The 17,608-nt window shown below is 32.4% G+C and overlaps 1 protein-coding gene and 2 long non-coding RNA genes across 3 annotated transcripts; 2 read left to right on the forward strand and 1 right to left on the reverse strand.

Annotated features, from left to right (window-relative positions):
* The first annotated feature begins 2,035 nt into the window (after positions 1-2,035).
* Positions 2,036-4,034, forward strand: LOC108467951 (U1 small nuclear ribonucleoprotein C-like). The gene is made up of 5 exons (XM_017768781.2): positions 2,036-2,283; positions 2,388-2,430; positions 2,568-2,609; positions 2,698-2,950; positions 3,494-4,034. Exons 1-5 carry the CDS (start codon positions 2,276-2,278, stop codon positions 3,745-3,747), a joined length of 600 nt encoding a protein of 199 aa, XP_017624270.1. The 5' UTR covers positions 2,036-2,275; the 3' UTR covers positions 3,748-4,034.
* Positions 3,364-6,310, reverse strand: LOC128296544 (uncharacterized). The gene is made up of 2 exons (XR_008287167.1): positions 6,077-6,310; positions 3,364-3,842 (listed from the first exon to the last, which is right to left on the reverse strand). It is a non-coding gene; the product is annotated as an uncharacterized LOC128296544 (long non-coding RNA).
* Positions 6,311-15,011: 8,701 nt separating this feature from the next.
* Positions 15,012-17,608, forward strand: LOC128296543 (uncharacterized). Its single transcript, XR_008287166.1, has 2 exons — positions 15,012-15,230; positions 17,319-17,608. It is a non-coding gene; the product is annotated as an uncharacterized LOC128296543 (long non-coding RNA).

Below are 17,608 nucleotides of genomic sequence, written 5' to 3' on the forward strand. Positions count from 1 at the left end.
AATCAAGAATTATACGAGGAGCCTGAGTCTGATTTGATAATATCAACTCTTACGGAGTGAGAAGAAAGAAAAGAAGCAAGAGAATGGTCTGCTAAGAGAGATGAAATTGCACAAACTATGTGGACTGATTATATGGCTAGAAGTATTATGTAGGTTTAGGGCTTAGGGTTGTAGTTTCTATATTATGTATGTTTTATTAAAAAAAAATTTTTTGTTAATGTTGGATTCTGAAATTTTAGTTTATTATGTTTGTTGGATTCTAAAATTATTATGTCTTGATTTTGTTAGATATTGATTATATTTCAAGCTTGTTAGATATTGAATTTATTATGTTTTAAGCTTGTTGGATATTGAAATGATTGACAATGACAATTATTAATGTAAAATGGGTAAGGGCAACCAAGAAGGAACCTCCAAGCAATTCAGGTGGACAAAACCGGTGGAACATCTTTTTCTTGAAATTTTAGCTGAGGAGGCCCAGAAAGGAAATAAGCCTTCTAATACTTTCAAAGCAACTTCTATTAATCGAGTTGTCGAAGCTATTTTTGAAAATTTTCAAGTCCAATGCGATGCAAAACATGTGGAAAATCATTTGAGGACTGTAAAGAAACAATGGCAGATTATATGTACAATTCAGGGTGAAAGTGGTTTTGGATGGGATGATAACATGAAAATGATCACATGTGATAGAGCGACATATGATGCAGTAGTAATGGTAATATATGTATGTATATGTTAAGTATATTTCAATTATTTTTTACTTGTTATTCTAATTTTATATAATATCCAACAGGCACACAAGAAGTATGAACCATTTTTGAATAAAAGCATTGATCATTATGATGAAATGGCTTTGGTTGTTGGCAAAGATATGGCAACAGGGAGTTTTGCCCGAACATTTGCTGACATAGATTTGGATGATGATAACATAGGTTCAGTGCCTATAGACTGCGAGAATGAAGCGACTGAAGAGGTAAGAACAAATGTATCTTCATCTGGCACATCCAAACGTAAAAGAAAAAAGGCTGAAGAAAGTGTCGAAGATGAACAAATTAAACTTGTGAGTGAACAACTTGGTGAAATTGCTAATGCTTTGAAACAATTTACTGCGGATAAGACACCACATCTTTACAAAGAAGTGATGTCAATAGAGGTAGAAGGATTTGATGATGACTTCCTTTGTTCTGTGTTTGATTATTTAATGAGTCATGAATCTGAGGCAAAAGCTTTTTTAGTTAAAAGAAAGAAGCATAGAAAAATTTGGCTTCAAAAATTTTCTCAAGGTTGAAGATATTGATAATGTGGTGTAATATTAGTTATGCACTTGGACAATGTTGTTATAATGTGCTGTAATATTAGTTATCATGTGGTGTAATATTAGTTATGCACTTGGATAATGTTGTTGTTATCATGTAGTGTAATACTAATTATGCATTTGGATAATATTATTAATTTCTAGTATTAATTGTGGTTTGGAAGCTAATTTATAATTATTCAATCCTTGTTTTTTATTTTTTATAACACAATTACAAATAATTATTTGACTTTGGTTGTTTTCAATTTAGGACGGTTAATATTCTAGTTTAATAATTGAGTATTATTATATATTTAAAATGACTTTTATTTATAAATAAATCATTGCAATACATGTTAAAAACAATTTAAAATATAAATGTATTAATATATATATATATATATATATATATATATATATATATAAAATAAGTTCAATCAAACAAAGAAAAGATAATAAATTCTTTAAATATATAAATTTTTATTATAAAACGACTTTTCAGGAAAATATTTTCGGAAATTTACCAAACAATAGAAAATATTTTATTGAGATTCATCTAAACACTAGAAAAGTAAATCATTTTCTAAAAATTATTTTCCAGAAAATTATTTTTCAGAAATTATTTTCCGAAATATATTTTACCTGCAAACAAACGGAGCCTAAAAAGTATTTCAATTTTATTAATATTAAAAGTTTTTTACATTTCCAACAATTCAATTAATAATAATTGGGTTTAAATATTACCCGAATCGTGGGACTACCCGTAATTATAACATAAGATATTTAATGAGGATCCTAAAACTCTGCATTACAGATCGAATATAAACTCCCATTAAAATTTCTACAGACAAACGCAAAATCCCCGTTCTGTTTTTCATTCTAATTTTTCTCTGTACTTGAGCTAGGGCTTTTGCTACGGTGCCCTCTCTCTAGGGTTTTACGATCTTCAAGCAATTAGCTTCGATTCTGAGTCGTTTCGCAATGCCTCGGTACGGATCTTTACAAATTCGTCCAATCTTAATTAAAGTTCTCGCTACCAACAAATTTTCATTAACAATTTATGGATATGTTTATTTGGATTCAAATTTTGCAGGTATTACTGTGATTATTGCGATACTTATTTGACCCATGACTCTGTAAGTTTCCTATTTCTTTTCTTTTGGGTCAAATTTTTGGTTGAATTTTACGAAAATTAATTAACTTCATTAGTTTGAGTTATCGCTTTTACAATAATTGATTACCGTTCTTTTTTCTTTCCGGGTTTAAATTTCAGCCATCAGTTAGAAAGCAACACAATGCAGGTTACAAGCACAAGGTAATTTGTAGAGATTTTTGTCTTTGTATTGATTGATGTTGTGAGTTATACATTTTTTTTTGCTGAATTTTTTTGTATGTAATTTTAGGCGAATGTTAGAACTTACTATCAGCAATTTGAGGAGCAACAGACCCAGAGCTTAATAGACCAAAGGATCAAGGAACATCTTGGTCAAGCTGCGGCTTTCCAGCAGGTTGGAGCTGCTTTCAATCAACATTTAATGGCTCAGAGGCCTCGACTTCCTGTTATGTCGATTCCTGGGGCTCCATTACCTGTAAACCAACCGATGGTCCCAGGCATGAGGCCCCCTGTTCTGCCAAGACCAATTCCAGGTGCCCCAGGTGAGATGCGAATTAGATTCATATTAGCATATTTCGTTTTCTTGCTAGTATGGGGTTTCAGTCTTTGGTTAATAAACATATCCCATCCCGAATTGATGTTGCGACTTGTGATGGTGAACTTGATGAAACTTTTGCATGCTTGTTTTGTTTCCATTGAACTGCTTTTTTGCATACACTGTCTCATTCTTGGGGCTGCACTGTTACCTGTAAATCATCCAATAGTCCTAGGATGAGGCCCCATAGTCTGCCAAGACCATTTCTAGATGCTCCATGTAAGATTTCATATGTACTAGTATTATTCGTGTTCTTGCTGATACGGGGTTTGGTTATTTGGTTATTAGTATTATCATGAATTTATGTGGTGCTTGTGAACTTGGGGAATTTCTTACTTGTTTGCATACCAATAGAGATACTTTATATGTTAAGCACTTCATCTTGTTTGATTGGCTCTGGCGTCGGCTTTTCCATTATGGATCTCAAATACAAACATAAAATGGAATTGAATTTAAAAATATTAAATTTTCATTTTGGTTTCATTGCCAGGTTATATTCCCGTTCCAGGCATGCCACCAATGATGGCACCACCTGGTGCTCCTTTGCCTGGACAAGTAAATGGCCTTCCACGACCTCCTACATTGGCTCCCCCAACAACAGTTTCTGGAACTGCAACGACACCCACTTCTTCTAACGGAGCACCCACTACATCTGCACCATATCAGGCCAATCCTACTGCCCCAACAAGTGGCGGGTTTGACAATTTCAATGCCAACGCACAACCTTCTGAAGCTAATCAGTAATCTGGTAAAATCCACGTGCCTTCCTTCTGTACCTAAAGAGATCAAGCCCATGGATGCTGTTGAACATGAAGTTTTCCAATGACTACCGCTGCATGCTAATAGTTTTAGAAGGGTTATTTATGTATTAGACTTGAAGCATATGGAGAATGTGATAACTTGATAAAAGACGAACTTTGACATTGTTGTTTTCCTTTTGGCATTTTTAAGGCCAATGTAGAAATTCAAACTTAAGCTGGGATTATGCAATGGTTGATTTATGATTATCACAGTTTGGCATTGGTTTGGGATATGTGTGTGTGCGAACATATACTTGATTTATCAGTTTTTGAGGAGGCGGGGGGGAATGGTTGACATTACTGATTTTTTTAATAATAAATGTGAGGTTTTTTTTCTTTCCTGATAATTATAGGGAAGGAATTGCAAATGTTAGAATTTATAGTATATACAATCATATCAGATCCTGTAAGGATTGTTGCTTGAAGGATAAATTACATCCAAAAGTAATTAAATTATTAATAAATTTAGGTTTTGCTCACTCAGAATAAAAAAAAGAAAGTAAAATTGTTGTTGTATTGCCTGTACTGTTTGCATCAAATCAATTTGGATGTTCTACTTGTTACTGAGTACTGCTCCACCAGCATATTGATTGTCGAATGGTCGCTTGAAACTTGTTAGTCAAATTTTTTTTGTTTAGAAAGAACTTAACCAAATACTTTAAATAGAAACTTTCAAATAATTCAATGGTTTAAATGAAAATTTTTGAATAATTAATGATTATTTTATAATTTTTAAAATTAAATGATGAAAATGTAAATTTATTAATCACCTTGTTTATCCTACTTGAAAATAGAATTCTGAGGTCTGACGGGTTCGTTTTTTGTCACAAACATTGGGTTGGGATTTAGGGCAGTTCTGGACAAATCCACCAGAAATATTTATTGAAGTACCTATCTTCTAATTTTATAAATATATATTAGTTAAGACTCTTTTAACTTTTATAAAACCTTATCAAATAAAAATAATATAATATAAAACATCAAGAATACTAGTTGAGACATTTTATTTTCAAAATCTTAATTGAAAATTAAAATTTTAAATAAAATCGAATTTACATATTGCATCAAGATCAGGTTTAGCTGGTATTTAATCTTCCTCACATAATTTAAACACCAGCAATTTACTACAAAATTTGAGGCATTAATTGGAAAAGGAAAAAGTGTTTTGTTTACTAAAAAATTAAATTTATCATAAACTATTTTATTATAATTTTATTGTATTTAAATATGTATCTGAAAAATATAGAAAATCACAATAAATTATACTATTATTATAAGCAGAAAAAAGTTAGCGGTTTATTATAGAATTTGTCCCCCTTGCATATGGGCTTCAATTGCATGAAATTTTATACCAGTTTGTAGAAGTTTTAATGCTTTTGATGTTTAACACTATATAAATAATTAAAATTTATGAATAGCGATATGTTCAATACTTTTACAGTTTAGTTTTTTTTCTCAATTAATTTTTTTTATCTTCGATATTAACTATCAAATCAATGTGGGTTTAAGGTATATTTTTTTACTTGTCGACTGGTATTGATCTACCATACCGATCGTTGAATCATCGTTTGAAGTTCACTAGCCAAACTTTTTAAAAAGGAAAACATAACGGATAGTTCAATGACTTAAATGAAAACTTTTGAATAGTTTAGTGACAATTTTATAACTTTTTGAAATTGAATGACCACAATTAAACTTACTAATAGTTTAATACTTTGGGTGCAATTCATCCTTTAAAAATGGTCAAGTTTTTATTCTTAATTCGATTGGCATGAGTATTATTGTCAATGTATGAAGATGTGTGTTCAAGTGCACTAAAGCGCATTATCCTCCTATTTATAGGTTGAGGAGACGCTATGAATAGTTCTAGATATTCTGTCAAAAAGAATAGATATGATCAAAATCTATAATGAGATTATTAAAAAAATTAAAAATTAATGTGAAAAATTATCAAATTTATGAAGTAATTTATAAATCTGATACCAACAACAGGGAGGATAGTCATATGGACCGCAAAAAAGAAGAATTTGAAGCAGATATGCTATGCCAAAACACAGACCTCTCCTCTTAGGTCATTTAAATAGGCACTGCCTTTTAGCTTCAAATCCTTAATCCAAGAGACATATGCTATCCTCAGCGATATTGTTATCACTGATCAGGATTTCAATATTTCTGTTGTGCAAGATCCATTATATGGCAAGCACAGAGCATACTTTATTGTAACTCATTTTGTTAACACTCATCTAAAATTTTCTGAGAAGAAGACGACTTACAGAAAAAGAGAGAATTTAGAAGGCCATGGGTATTAAAACACACTGGTATTTTATTGATAGAAAGCTCGATGATCTTACATACTAATTTCTTCTCCTTTTATAGCCAAATGAGGGATAATACAACAAAATAGTAAATAGTAACAAATAGTAGTTGTTATGACATAAAGTAAATAGTACAACAAACATTATTAAAGGATAACAGTACTATAGACATAAAGCAGCTGAATTATGGGTGACATCTTTCAGCTGTTTCTATTTGAGTGGGGATACTGAGCACTATCCATGGAATCATTACTATTTGCTGTCATGTCTGGTTCTTCAAAAGCACCACTATCTTCATTCATATCCTTATTTCTATCATTGTCTTGTTCTTGATGCAATTTTAAGAGATTGATCCGACTGCAATACCACAGGTATTCTTGGGACCATTCTGAGGGATTTGGGATACTCTCATAATATTTCTATATGGCTTTTAAGATTCCTTTGTGATAAGGCTTATATCTAATAGGCCATGTGTCCCAAGGAGCATCAATTTTTAGAGGTGACCATACTTCAAATGGGATAACCTTGTTGAGTTGGCAGAGAAATTTCTGTATAATCCTCTATTGCACATCATGTTTTTTGATATCTTCATCAAGAACTTTGTGAATCCAGGCGGTAGGGAAAGAACCTAACTGGATTGTTCTTCCTCGTGTAACAAAATACCGAGGCTTGTAGAAAATGATGATCATATAATTTCCTTTATTTTCTTAGTAATACTAATCAATCATATTTAACCATTGAGTTAGAGGATAGAACCAACATAAAAAAGTGAAGAAATTTTGATGGTGTGGTTCAACATTTCCTCTAATGGCTTTTACCAGAAAATAACGGAGATCAGGAATGAGAAACTGAATGGCTATGTGGTGGAGATGAGTGAGCTACCACAAGAACCATTTTAACTCATCTGGTTGTTCAACAAATTCAAACTTGATAGGGTGGATGAAAGGATAATCAGGATGTACACCCCATGGTCGTAAGATGAGTCCTCCAAAATTTTTAAAGACTTGGATATGGTATTCAAAAATCATGTCCTTTGTCTTTGAATGAAAGGTTCCTTGTTCAATCAAAGTCATCACCTCAGGAGAAAACTCTGGATTGAGTTTTGGAGGAACAGGATAAGTAGTAGGGAAAGTGGAGGATGAGGAAGATGGTTTGTACATCATAATGGGTTTGGGCTGAAAAATTCTTCTATAGGCAAGGATTTCTGGTTTGGGCCAGGAAAGCAGATCAACAAGGACATTTTATTTTCCTTTCATGTGGCTGGCATCAAATTTAAACTGAGAAATCCATTCAGCCCATCTGAGGAGTTGAGGGTGAGGAACTATTTTCTGCTTGAATTTAAGCATTTGTGGGAAGGATGACATGTCCATTTCAACAAGAAAACGATATCCATGAAGATGAAATTTGAATTTTTCAATACCTCTTTTGACAGCAAAAATCTCCTTGAAAGTGGAGTGATAGTTAATTTCTGCATCTGTGAATCTTCCACTTTTGTATCCGCAAAGGCGTCTTTTTCTATTGCTTTCTTCGAGTAGGATTGCTCCCCAATATTTTTCATTGGCATCAGTTTGTAGAATTCTTTTTCCATCAGAAGGAATTTGAAGTTGAGGCAAATCTTGGGTCAACTCCTTTAACCTTTGCACTGCTCTTGTTTGAAAGGAAGACCATAAGGGAAGATCTTTTTTCAGCATTTTTGTTAGGGGATTAATATACTTAGAAACTTTAGGAATAAAATTTCTAAGATAATTAACTATCCCTAAAAATTTCTGTACCTGTTTAAAAGACAGGTTTTTGGATGGGAACTTCAGGAGTTCTTGAGCAATATGAGAACCTGGAGAGTATCTTCCATCTTTGATGGCTATTCCTAGAAATTCAATTTTTGTTTTGTTGATCTGCATCTTTTTTTCTGAAAGCATTATCCCATATTTACAAATAAGAGATTTGAAGAAGTTGAGCATTATCTCAAGAAGTTAAGCATGAGATTCTTCATCTTAGCTGTAGAGCAAGATATCATCAATGTAGACCAAAGCATTTTTCATCAAAGGATGAAAAACCTTTATCATTGCTTTCTGGAAGAGAGAAGGTGCTGTCTTCAACCCAAATGGCATAACTTTCCACTGAAAATATCTGTTAGGAATGTAGAATCCCGTTTTTGGTCTGTCATCAAGATGTATTCGTAGAATCCCGTTTTTGGTCTGTCATCAAGATGTATTCCTAATTGCCAAAATCCAGCTTTAAGATCAAATTCGGAGAAGACTTTAGCTTTTGCCAGGCTTGAAAAGAGTAAATCTTTATTCGGCAAAGGGAACTTGTCATCTTAGAGGAAATGATTAAGTAGTTGATAATTTATCACCAATCTTAATTTTCCTCTGATTTGCTCAGATCTTTTATTGACATAAAAAGCTTCACATGCCCATTAAGAGTCTGATGGTTCAATCAGATCTTACTGTTGGAGTTCTTGGCATTCTTGTTCTGCCAGCAATAGATGATTTGGATTCATTCCTTGGTGACTGGCCTTTGTTGGATTGATATCTTCATTTTTCTTGAAAGGAAGATGAATGAAGAATTTTAAATTTTTCCACAAAGGATTTGGGAATTTTTTTAGGAATTCTGAGTGAGAATCTGCACAGGATTGGGCTCTCAATTTCTGAATGATGTGAAAGATTTTTTCTAACCGGATAGAAAAAAGTTTTGGAATTTTCATAAAAGGTTGGAAAAGATTTTTGAATCTTACTCCGTCTGGGAGTATCCTCAATTGTTGGGCTTTTGTGTAGAGATCAAAACCTACTACAGTATCTTTTTCTGGGAGTTTTGAGCCAAGCACTGTAGTTTTTACACAACAGCCTGGGAAGAACTGAATAGTAATGGGCCTGCTAACCAAATGAGTAGCAAAAGGATGATCAGCAGCAGAATTGAAATACCTTACATGGGGCTTCCATCATTCTGGAGGTAAAACATCCGGGTTCATGATGGTTTCAACTACTCCAGTATCTATAAAGGCAATTATAGTAATAGGTTTACTATATTTGTCTAAATAGATCTTGACAGGTACATGAGGAACTGGAACTGTATTAGAAAGATTCTGAACTTTAGCTTGCATCATCTGTATATTTGAATAATCTGAATCTGGCTTTGAAGATTCGCTAAGATAGGCAGGAATAACACAAATTGTTTTGTCTGATGGTTCATCTTCAATGGAGCAAACAGACTCAATATCATCTTCCTCTCAAATTTTAATCCCTGATTGTCTCACCATTTGTGCAATCTTTTTAGCTTGCTTGTTTTTTGGACAATTTTTTGAAAAATGTCCCTTTTGATTACAGTTGTATCAACAATCAGATTTTGTCGACTTCTTTTCTTCTTGAGATATCTCCATTGAGGCCTGACTCTTTTCTTTCTTCTTGAAGTATTTTTTAGAAAAGAATGTTTCTTAAAATGCTTCTTCTTTTTTGTGCGGCAGTCACATAACTGTTCTTTTGCATATTTGTACTTCAAATAAGAATCATCACAGGCTCTGTCAATCTTCTTGTCACCATGGAGATAATCTTTGAATATTTTTCTTCTGTTGCAGATATTTTCTAAAGTAATAAAGACTTCTTGTTGAAGTTCTCCAAATGTAATTTGGAGGATGTCTTTATTCTATTTTTGAAGAGCTTGATTGACTGCATCTTGAATTAGATCTGGAATAGATGAGAGGATGATTGGCTTGAGATTTGGATTTAAGCCTAAAGCACAAAATAATTTAGTCATTATTTTAAAGAGCTTTGCTAAATCCCTTTTTTTGTATGAACAATATTTTCTTTTGTAGAATTCCCTTCTTTTCAGGGTCAACACATCTTCAGGGTTTCCTACAAAGTACTGATATATGATTCGGATTGGTTGGGCTAGGTCTTGAAGGACTAGAAACTGCATTTGATCATGTTGGGTGATAGCATTCCACCAATCTCTTAACATTCCCGCAAATCTAGAAACAAATTGCATGAGAATGTTGTAATTGCTATCTTCAGTTAATTTGTAGGTTTCTAACCAGAAATGGAATTCTTGAATCCTGTCTGGCCATTTCTCTGGTGGTAAGTCATCAAGAGTGAAAGTGGTTCTGCCTATAGAAGTCTTTGGCATCTGTCTCTGTGGTGTAGAAGATGATTCTGGTATATCTTGCATTTCTTCATCATCACTTAGTTCTTCCACTTTGGTTGTTTGGAAGGCTTTCAGAAGATTTTCTTCTTCTATTTTTGTTTTTTCTAATGAAGATTTTGACACTTCTAGGGTGCTTGTATTTTCCCATAAATCAAATTCAGTATCATCTGACTTTTATTCTTTTTGATCTTGTAAGGTTAAAATTCTTGGGATTGTAGACTTTGTGTAATCCTTTAAAAAAGTTGTTAAAGGATTTTGATGTTCGTCCTGAATCATCAGGGACTTTGAAACTTGTTTTGGAGGAGGCGATTTTGGTGGTGGTTCTTCTATAATTGGCCTTGTTCCAAGATTCTTTTTAGCTTGATAAACTTCACTTTCACTGGGTATTTTTGCTTCTTTAGCAATCTTTTTCTTTTTCTTCTCAGCTTCTTGCTTCTTAATTTCCAAGAAGATCTCGTACGTACTTGGTTTAGTACGTTTTAAAAATTCTGGAAAAGTGATTCTTACTCCCTCTGTTGAAACAGAATTGTTTTGTCTGATTGACGGAAACAATTCAATTGTTTCTGTTCTCTGTGGTGGCTCAGGAATTTTTCCTATATCCTAAAGAGTTTTAATTTGATCTTTCAGCTTCTGGATTTCTTTTTCTCTTTGGGCAAGATGAAAAAAGAAATCTTGTCCTGGTGCTACCGGCTCTCTTGCTATTGCATCTAATCTTTTTTGCAAAAGCTGGATAAGATCTCTGACCATCTTGGTATTGTCTTCTACCTTTGCTTCAACAGCTGAGATCTTTGTGTCAATCCTTTTTAAAGCATGATTTTGGGCAATAGCATTTTCTGTTTGCCAATTTAGAGTGGCTTCTGTAGCACTTATTTTTGAAGAAGTATCGAAAATATTTTTCTGGATTTTTGAAGGAATTTTTGGTGCATGAGTGTAATTTTTCTCTGAATACTCTTCAAGATGAGGGAATTCATTGCCATATGACGCTGTAGGTTGCATCATACAAACAGTAGGGACTAGATTTTGAGAAGCAAGGAAATCTGGGTTTTTCTTAACCCATTTGTTTATCTTTTTGAAACAGGGCTGAGAGAAAAGTTTCTGCTTTGATGGTTTTGGAGTTTTTTCAAGGGGTAGAGTGAATGATTTTGAAGGAGGAGGAGAAGGTTTACAAGGTTCTAGTGGAACCTGTGTATTTGGTGAAGATTTATGAGATGAGTAATCAACAAGGTAAATAAATTTACCATTATCTTCTCCAAGAGGACCGATATCTGGATCTCCTTCCATCCATCTCTTGTAAAACTCAGATTGAGTGGAGTTTTTCTTTTTCTTTTTCTTTCCTGACTTTGATGCAGTTTTGTCCATGCTATCAATCCAGGTGGTCATTCTGTCATCTGCGCATAACTCACATGAGCAATTTAGAGCCCAAGGACAATGTCCAGTTACAGGGTCTTTAAACATATACAAAGGTTTTCCATCTGCAGAAAAACTTTGTATCAGGCTTCTTTCTGGGCCGGATTCACACAAAGGGCAGCAACAATTTAGATCTTCTTGATCATGAAGTTATGCTGGTCTTTCAATTGGTTGCATCATCAACTGGGTCTGGAAAATACTAGGATTCTTTGGACTTTGAAGATGACTGTGGTCAAACTTGATCTCAGTCGTTCCATCTCTCTTGGATGTGATCTTACTTGTAGTAGATTGGATTGGTTGGCTATGCTCAAGCAATTGTTCATAGCTAGTAATCCATTTTTCCGGGAGGAGTCTAATGAGTTCTTTCTTTGGAATCTGCCTTGGAGCATGAACACAATGAGACTGATCATTTGTGTTTACTGAGATGAACAGGGAGTCATCTGTTCTATGCCTTGAAAGATTAAAGGCATGATATTGAATTCTGTAGACGATCTGGTAATAGAGGTATAGCGACGTAAAAATTTTTAGCTTGGTCGCTAATTGTGGCAATTTAGTGAAAACTTGAAAACTAAAGTTTGATTTGAAATAAATAAAAAAGGGAGTCGCCACCGATCCTTTTATAGGTGTGATCGGACACCTAATGAATTTATTTTTAAAACAAAAAGAAGGCCGAGTTTAGGTCTACGTCAAAATCCAGAGAAAAAAATCAGGGTTCGGGAGTCGGTTACGCGCGAGAAAGGTATTAGCACCCTCGCGACGCCCAAAATTGGTATATTATAAAACACGTGTTGTCTTGATTTTCAAAAATACGAGTTCAATGTAACATTTAGTCGTGATCCAATTGAAAAGACGAGAAATTTTAGTTTTTCGTTTTTTAGAAGGGTGTACCATTTTAACATGAGTCGATTGATGTTCACCCAACATAGCGATGAAATCGGCGACTTAGTATTAAACCGATACGTTGCCTTACTTATTAAAAAACAAGAATAAGATTTTCGAAATAATGCAAAGCGAATTGATGAAAATAGATGATAGAGCTAGAAATATATTGAAGCGAATGTAAGTGTCACAAATATATTAAAAACAATACAGATATGTGCGATATTAAACGTAATACTAGAATTAAACATGAAATGGAAACAATGAATGTATATACATAATAATGATATTTAGAATATATACGTAAAAATATATATAAATAGTAATAGTATTAGAAATATACCATATATAGTGTTTGAAGTATATGTCTAAGATAATAAAATATAACTTGTAATGTGAAAATATATACATAATATATACATAATATATACATAATATATATATACTTATATAAAATAAATATTGAAAATGTACGCACATAAGAAATATATACACCAATATATATACTAATATTATAACACGAAAAAGAAACAAATAATATAAAATATTGAAATGAAATAATGAAAACTACTATATATACATATACACGTATATGATGAAATATATAATAGTATTAATAACAATAATAAGGATTATATAAAATACATACATGAAATAGCATGAGGAATATATACAATTAATTAAAATATACATATCGTATTACAATACAAGCATAACAATAAAAATAAAAATACACCATTAAAAGATACATATATCGTACATTCGATAAAGATATATGGATAAACGCATGCTAATATTAATAACGGCAAAAGAGTAGTGAAGATATATATATATATATATATGAAATGGGATAAAACATGTAACTAATAATATTAATATATATATATATATATATATATATATATATATAAACTATGTATAAGAGCATATACGATATAATGTTAAAATATTTACATAATATATACATACATAATGATATTATTGAAAATATCTATTAATAATAAACATATACCTATATGTATTAAAGATATATACATAAATAATAAAACATATACTAATCTTCATAATGGTATGGATAAAATATATACGTGAGATAGTACAAAAAAATATAAATATTATGGTATTTAAAAATATATACATGAAATAGTAAAAGAAATATATAACAAATAACATAAAGATATATGTATGAAATAACATAAAAATATACTGAATAGCATGATATTTATACATAATATAATTATTTTAAAAATAATATAATGAAGTATCTGAAAATAATACCATATACACAAAAATGTATATATATATATATATATGTATAGTGAAATATATGTACTAATATTAATAATAAATATAATAGGAATAAAAATAAATATAATAATATATACTCAATATGGTATTAAAAATACATATATAATAATATTTCAAAGTATGTACATGAGACAATACAAAACATATATGGAATAATATAAGAAATATACAACTAATAACATTAAAATCTATACATAATATAAATATAATATATACAATATATACATATGATAAAAAACTATTAATACGTACATATGCGTCTATATATACATATTAAGTGAAAATGCTAATGCTAATAATATTAATAATAAATATAATAATAAATATATATGCATAAAATAGTAAGAAACGAAATATAAAAATATATATATAGCTAAATATAATACAATAATAATAATAATATATAAAAATAATAGTGATAACAATACTATATATACCATGATTAATATTTAAAGCGGAATTAAATAGCAAAAATAATATGAAATTTAGGGTAAATATGAAAAATAGATGAAAAGGACTGAAATTAGATTAAAATCAAATCTTTGGGGCGAATTTTAAAAGAAAGTAAAGAAGAAGGGATTTATTAGAACGCGCATAACACTGTGGGGGATCAAACGCGTAATATTTCAAATTTTGCAAAACGCTGCGCAGTAAGAGGGATTAATTTGCAAATCGCACTAAATTTCAGGGCCAATTTAAAAATAAAAGATAACTTGATTACAAAACACGGAAATGCGGAAGGATCGAATGCACAAATTGTAACGCCCCAATTTTCGGGAATCCTGTGAATGTTGGCATAGGTTTAATTATGTTAGTGGGCCTCTAGAAAGCCTAAGCTTAAGATAGAACCCGACAATTTTAGTTAATTTTTGTTCCATAAGAAAAAGGGGGTGAAATTATGAAATAGGACCTATGTGAAAATGTTTGAAAATGCTATAGGCTAAATTGAAGTGGCCAAATAAATAAGAGTGCAAAATAGGAGGATTTGCATGACAAACCTCCCATTTTACATGAAGTGGCTAGCCATCATGTTATTGTAGACAAAATGTACACTTGATATCCATAATTTATGGTACAAATTGATACAAATTGATAATGGGTTAGGTAAATGTTTCATGATAATAGGTTAGGTAAATGTTCCATGATAATGGGTTAGGTAAATGTTTCATAATAATGGGTTAGGTAAATGTTTCATGATAAGAATATCATGTATTTTGTATTAAAGAATTAAATGGATGAAATATGAAGTTTTATTAAAAGAAAAAGGGGTGAAAAGAACAAAGTTTTGTCCATCTTTGTTCATCATAGCTGAAAGTTAGAGAAGAGAAAGGAGAGGAGAAAGCTCTTGAGTATTCGGTCATTAGGAGGAGGAAAATTGAAGGTAAGTTCTTGGTACCTTGCTTCTATTTTGAGGTTCATGAGTTCTTCTTGATTCTACCTTAACTCTTGAAGTATATTTTGATTTTTAGTTGTGTTGTGAGCATTTAGTCATGAATTAAAATGAAGGAAATGGTTGTTGTTTTATGTTCTTTTGATGAAAAATGGAAGATAGGTGAAGTTGAGCCAAACAAATGAACATGCATGTGCCTTAGATGCTAAAGGGAAAAATCGGCTAACATGTTGTGCTTTAAAATGATGAAATGGAGATTATACTTAAGTAAAATCATAGATATGTGATGATTGATTGGTGATATACATGTTTAAATAACATGCATGCAAGTTAGGTGTGAAAGAGTGATTTGGTAATAAATCTGCTTGGGACAGCAGCAGTAACTTGACTTTGGAAAATCACCATAAATTGTGGGAGATGAATTAGAAGCTGAATAAATTATGTAATTAAAGCTTATTGAGTCTAGTTTCTAATGAAATAAACAAGAACATATTTTGAATTCTGTACAATGAGAAATTTGATTCGTAATGAAGAGTGGTCAGATTAGTCAAACAGTGAAACATGGGAAACTTTGAGAAAAATCTGGTATTGATTGGATAAACCAAAATTCTGAAAATTTTATGGATAGAAGATATATGAGTCTATTTTCAGGAAAATTAACGGAACTTGATTTGGAGTTTCGTAGCTCCAGTTATAAATAATTTAGTGACTGTTGCTCAGGAAGACAGCTTGCAGTGAAATTATGATTATGTGGTAAACATTGACAAAAATTTGTTAATGAGTTGCTTATTGATTTCTTATAAGCTTACTATGATCTGTAGGTGTGGTTGGCGAATATTGTAAGGGGTTAATCGTAGTTTGTATGTGAATAGTTAGATTAACGTGTTAGTAATCCAATTGTAGGCGGTTCGTGTGTGGATCTAAATCAAGATATAAATGCAAAGCAAGTGTGTAACTAACACCTCTTTCTTAGTCTAGATCGGCAAAAGCGAAAAGCGAAATGCCGAAAAGCGGTATTTTGTAGATTTGCGAGTGTCTGCGAATGCTCGTGAGGTAAATCGATTAATGTTTTTGGTAAGCTGCAATGTTTGACTGCAAAGTGCATGATTTCTATGCCCTCAATATTTTTGGGCTTAATGGGCCAAAATTGGAATGATGGGCCAACGGCCCAATTCGTAAGAACCCTCGATGCGTGATTCTGTTAGTACGTGAAAAGTAGGAATATGCATGAAAACCCTAAAATAGATAAATTACTGAAATACCTTTAAAAGTGGAAAATTTACAGTTTACCCTAGTAGATAAATTACCAAAATACCCTAGGGTTAAATTGACCTAAATGCATGTTTGATTGTTGTTATTTCTTGCATGCCATGTTGTTATTATCGATGCATGGGATGGGATATTGACGGAGGAAATCTGAAAGTGGCTTGTCCACGTCTTGGAGGCTTTGCCTCAATTATTGATAACTAGCGACAAGGCAATTTGTGGAGTGTTAAATTTGGGTGGGTTGAGCTATTCCCACATGGAGTGTATGGCTGGTGCGGGTGGAGTGTAGTGGTTGGTGGGTTGAGTAGTCTCCCCAAATGGGCTTGCATATGTTTTGATGTTGCATGTATTTTGAAATGGGCCTATGGGCCATCTTGTTATCTGAATAAGGGCTAAGGCCCGGTTTATTATAATCTGAAAAGGGCTTTGGCCCAGATATCACTATTACCCAAATGGGCTTGCATATGTTATTGATGTTGCATGTATTTTGAAATGGGCCTATGGGCCATCATTATCTGAATAAGGGCTAAGGCCCGTTTATTGTAATCTGAAAAGGGCTCGCCCGATACCACTATTACCCAAATGGGCTTGCACATGTTATTGATGTTGCATGTATTTTGAAATGGGCCTATGGGCCATCATTATCTGAATAAGGGCTAAGGCCCGTTTATTATAATCTGAAAAGGGCTCGCCCGATACCACTCATTACTGAATGGGCTTAGGCCCAATAGGCTTAAGTGACTTGGGCTTTGAATGGGTTTTCCTTACACACTGAGTTTCCCCAAACTCACCCTTTTATTTTCATCCACGCAGGAAATCCCCAACCATAGTGGGCTTGGAGCTGTGAGGGAATTCGGAGTGGCCACCCGTTCTGAAAGTTTGATTTTCTTCTGGTGAACTGGACATCCTTTTAATTACGTTTGAGGTTTTGGGCTTTTAAATGTAATAAGGCCGCTTATTTATTTTTGATGGTTTTAATATGTATTACTAAGATAGGTATTACTTATTTTAACTGTTGAAACTGGATAGCTTTAGGGCGCGTTTTCAAAAACAACAGTTGATTTCAAAATAACACGACAACAAGCAAAGCTTCCGCAATGAAA

This window comes from Gossypium arboreum, chromosome 8 (assembly GCF_025698485.1).
Source record: "Gossypium arboreum isolate Shixiya-1 chromosome 8, ASM2569848v2, whole genome shotgun sequence".
Classification (NCBI taxonomy): domain Eukaryota; kingdom Viridiplantae; phylum Streptophyta; class Magnoliopsida; order Malvales; family Malvaceae; genus Gossypium; species Gossypium arboreum.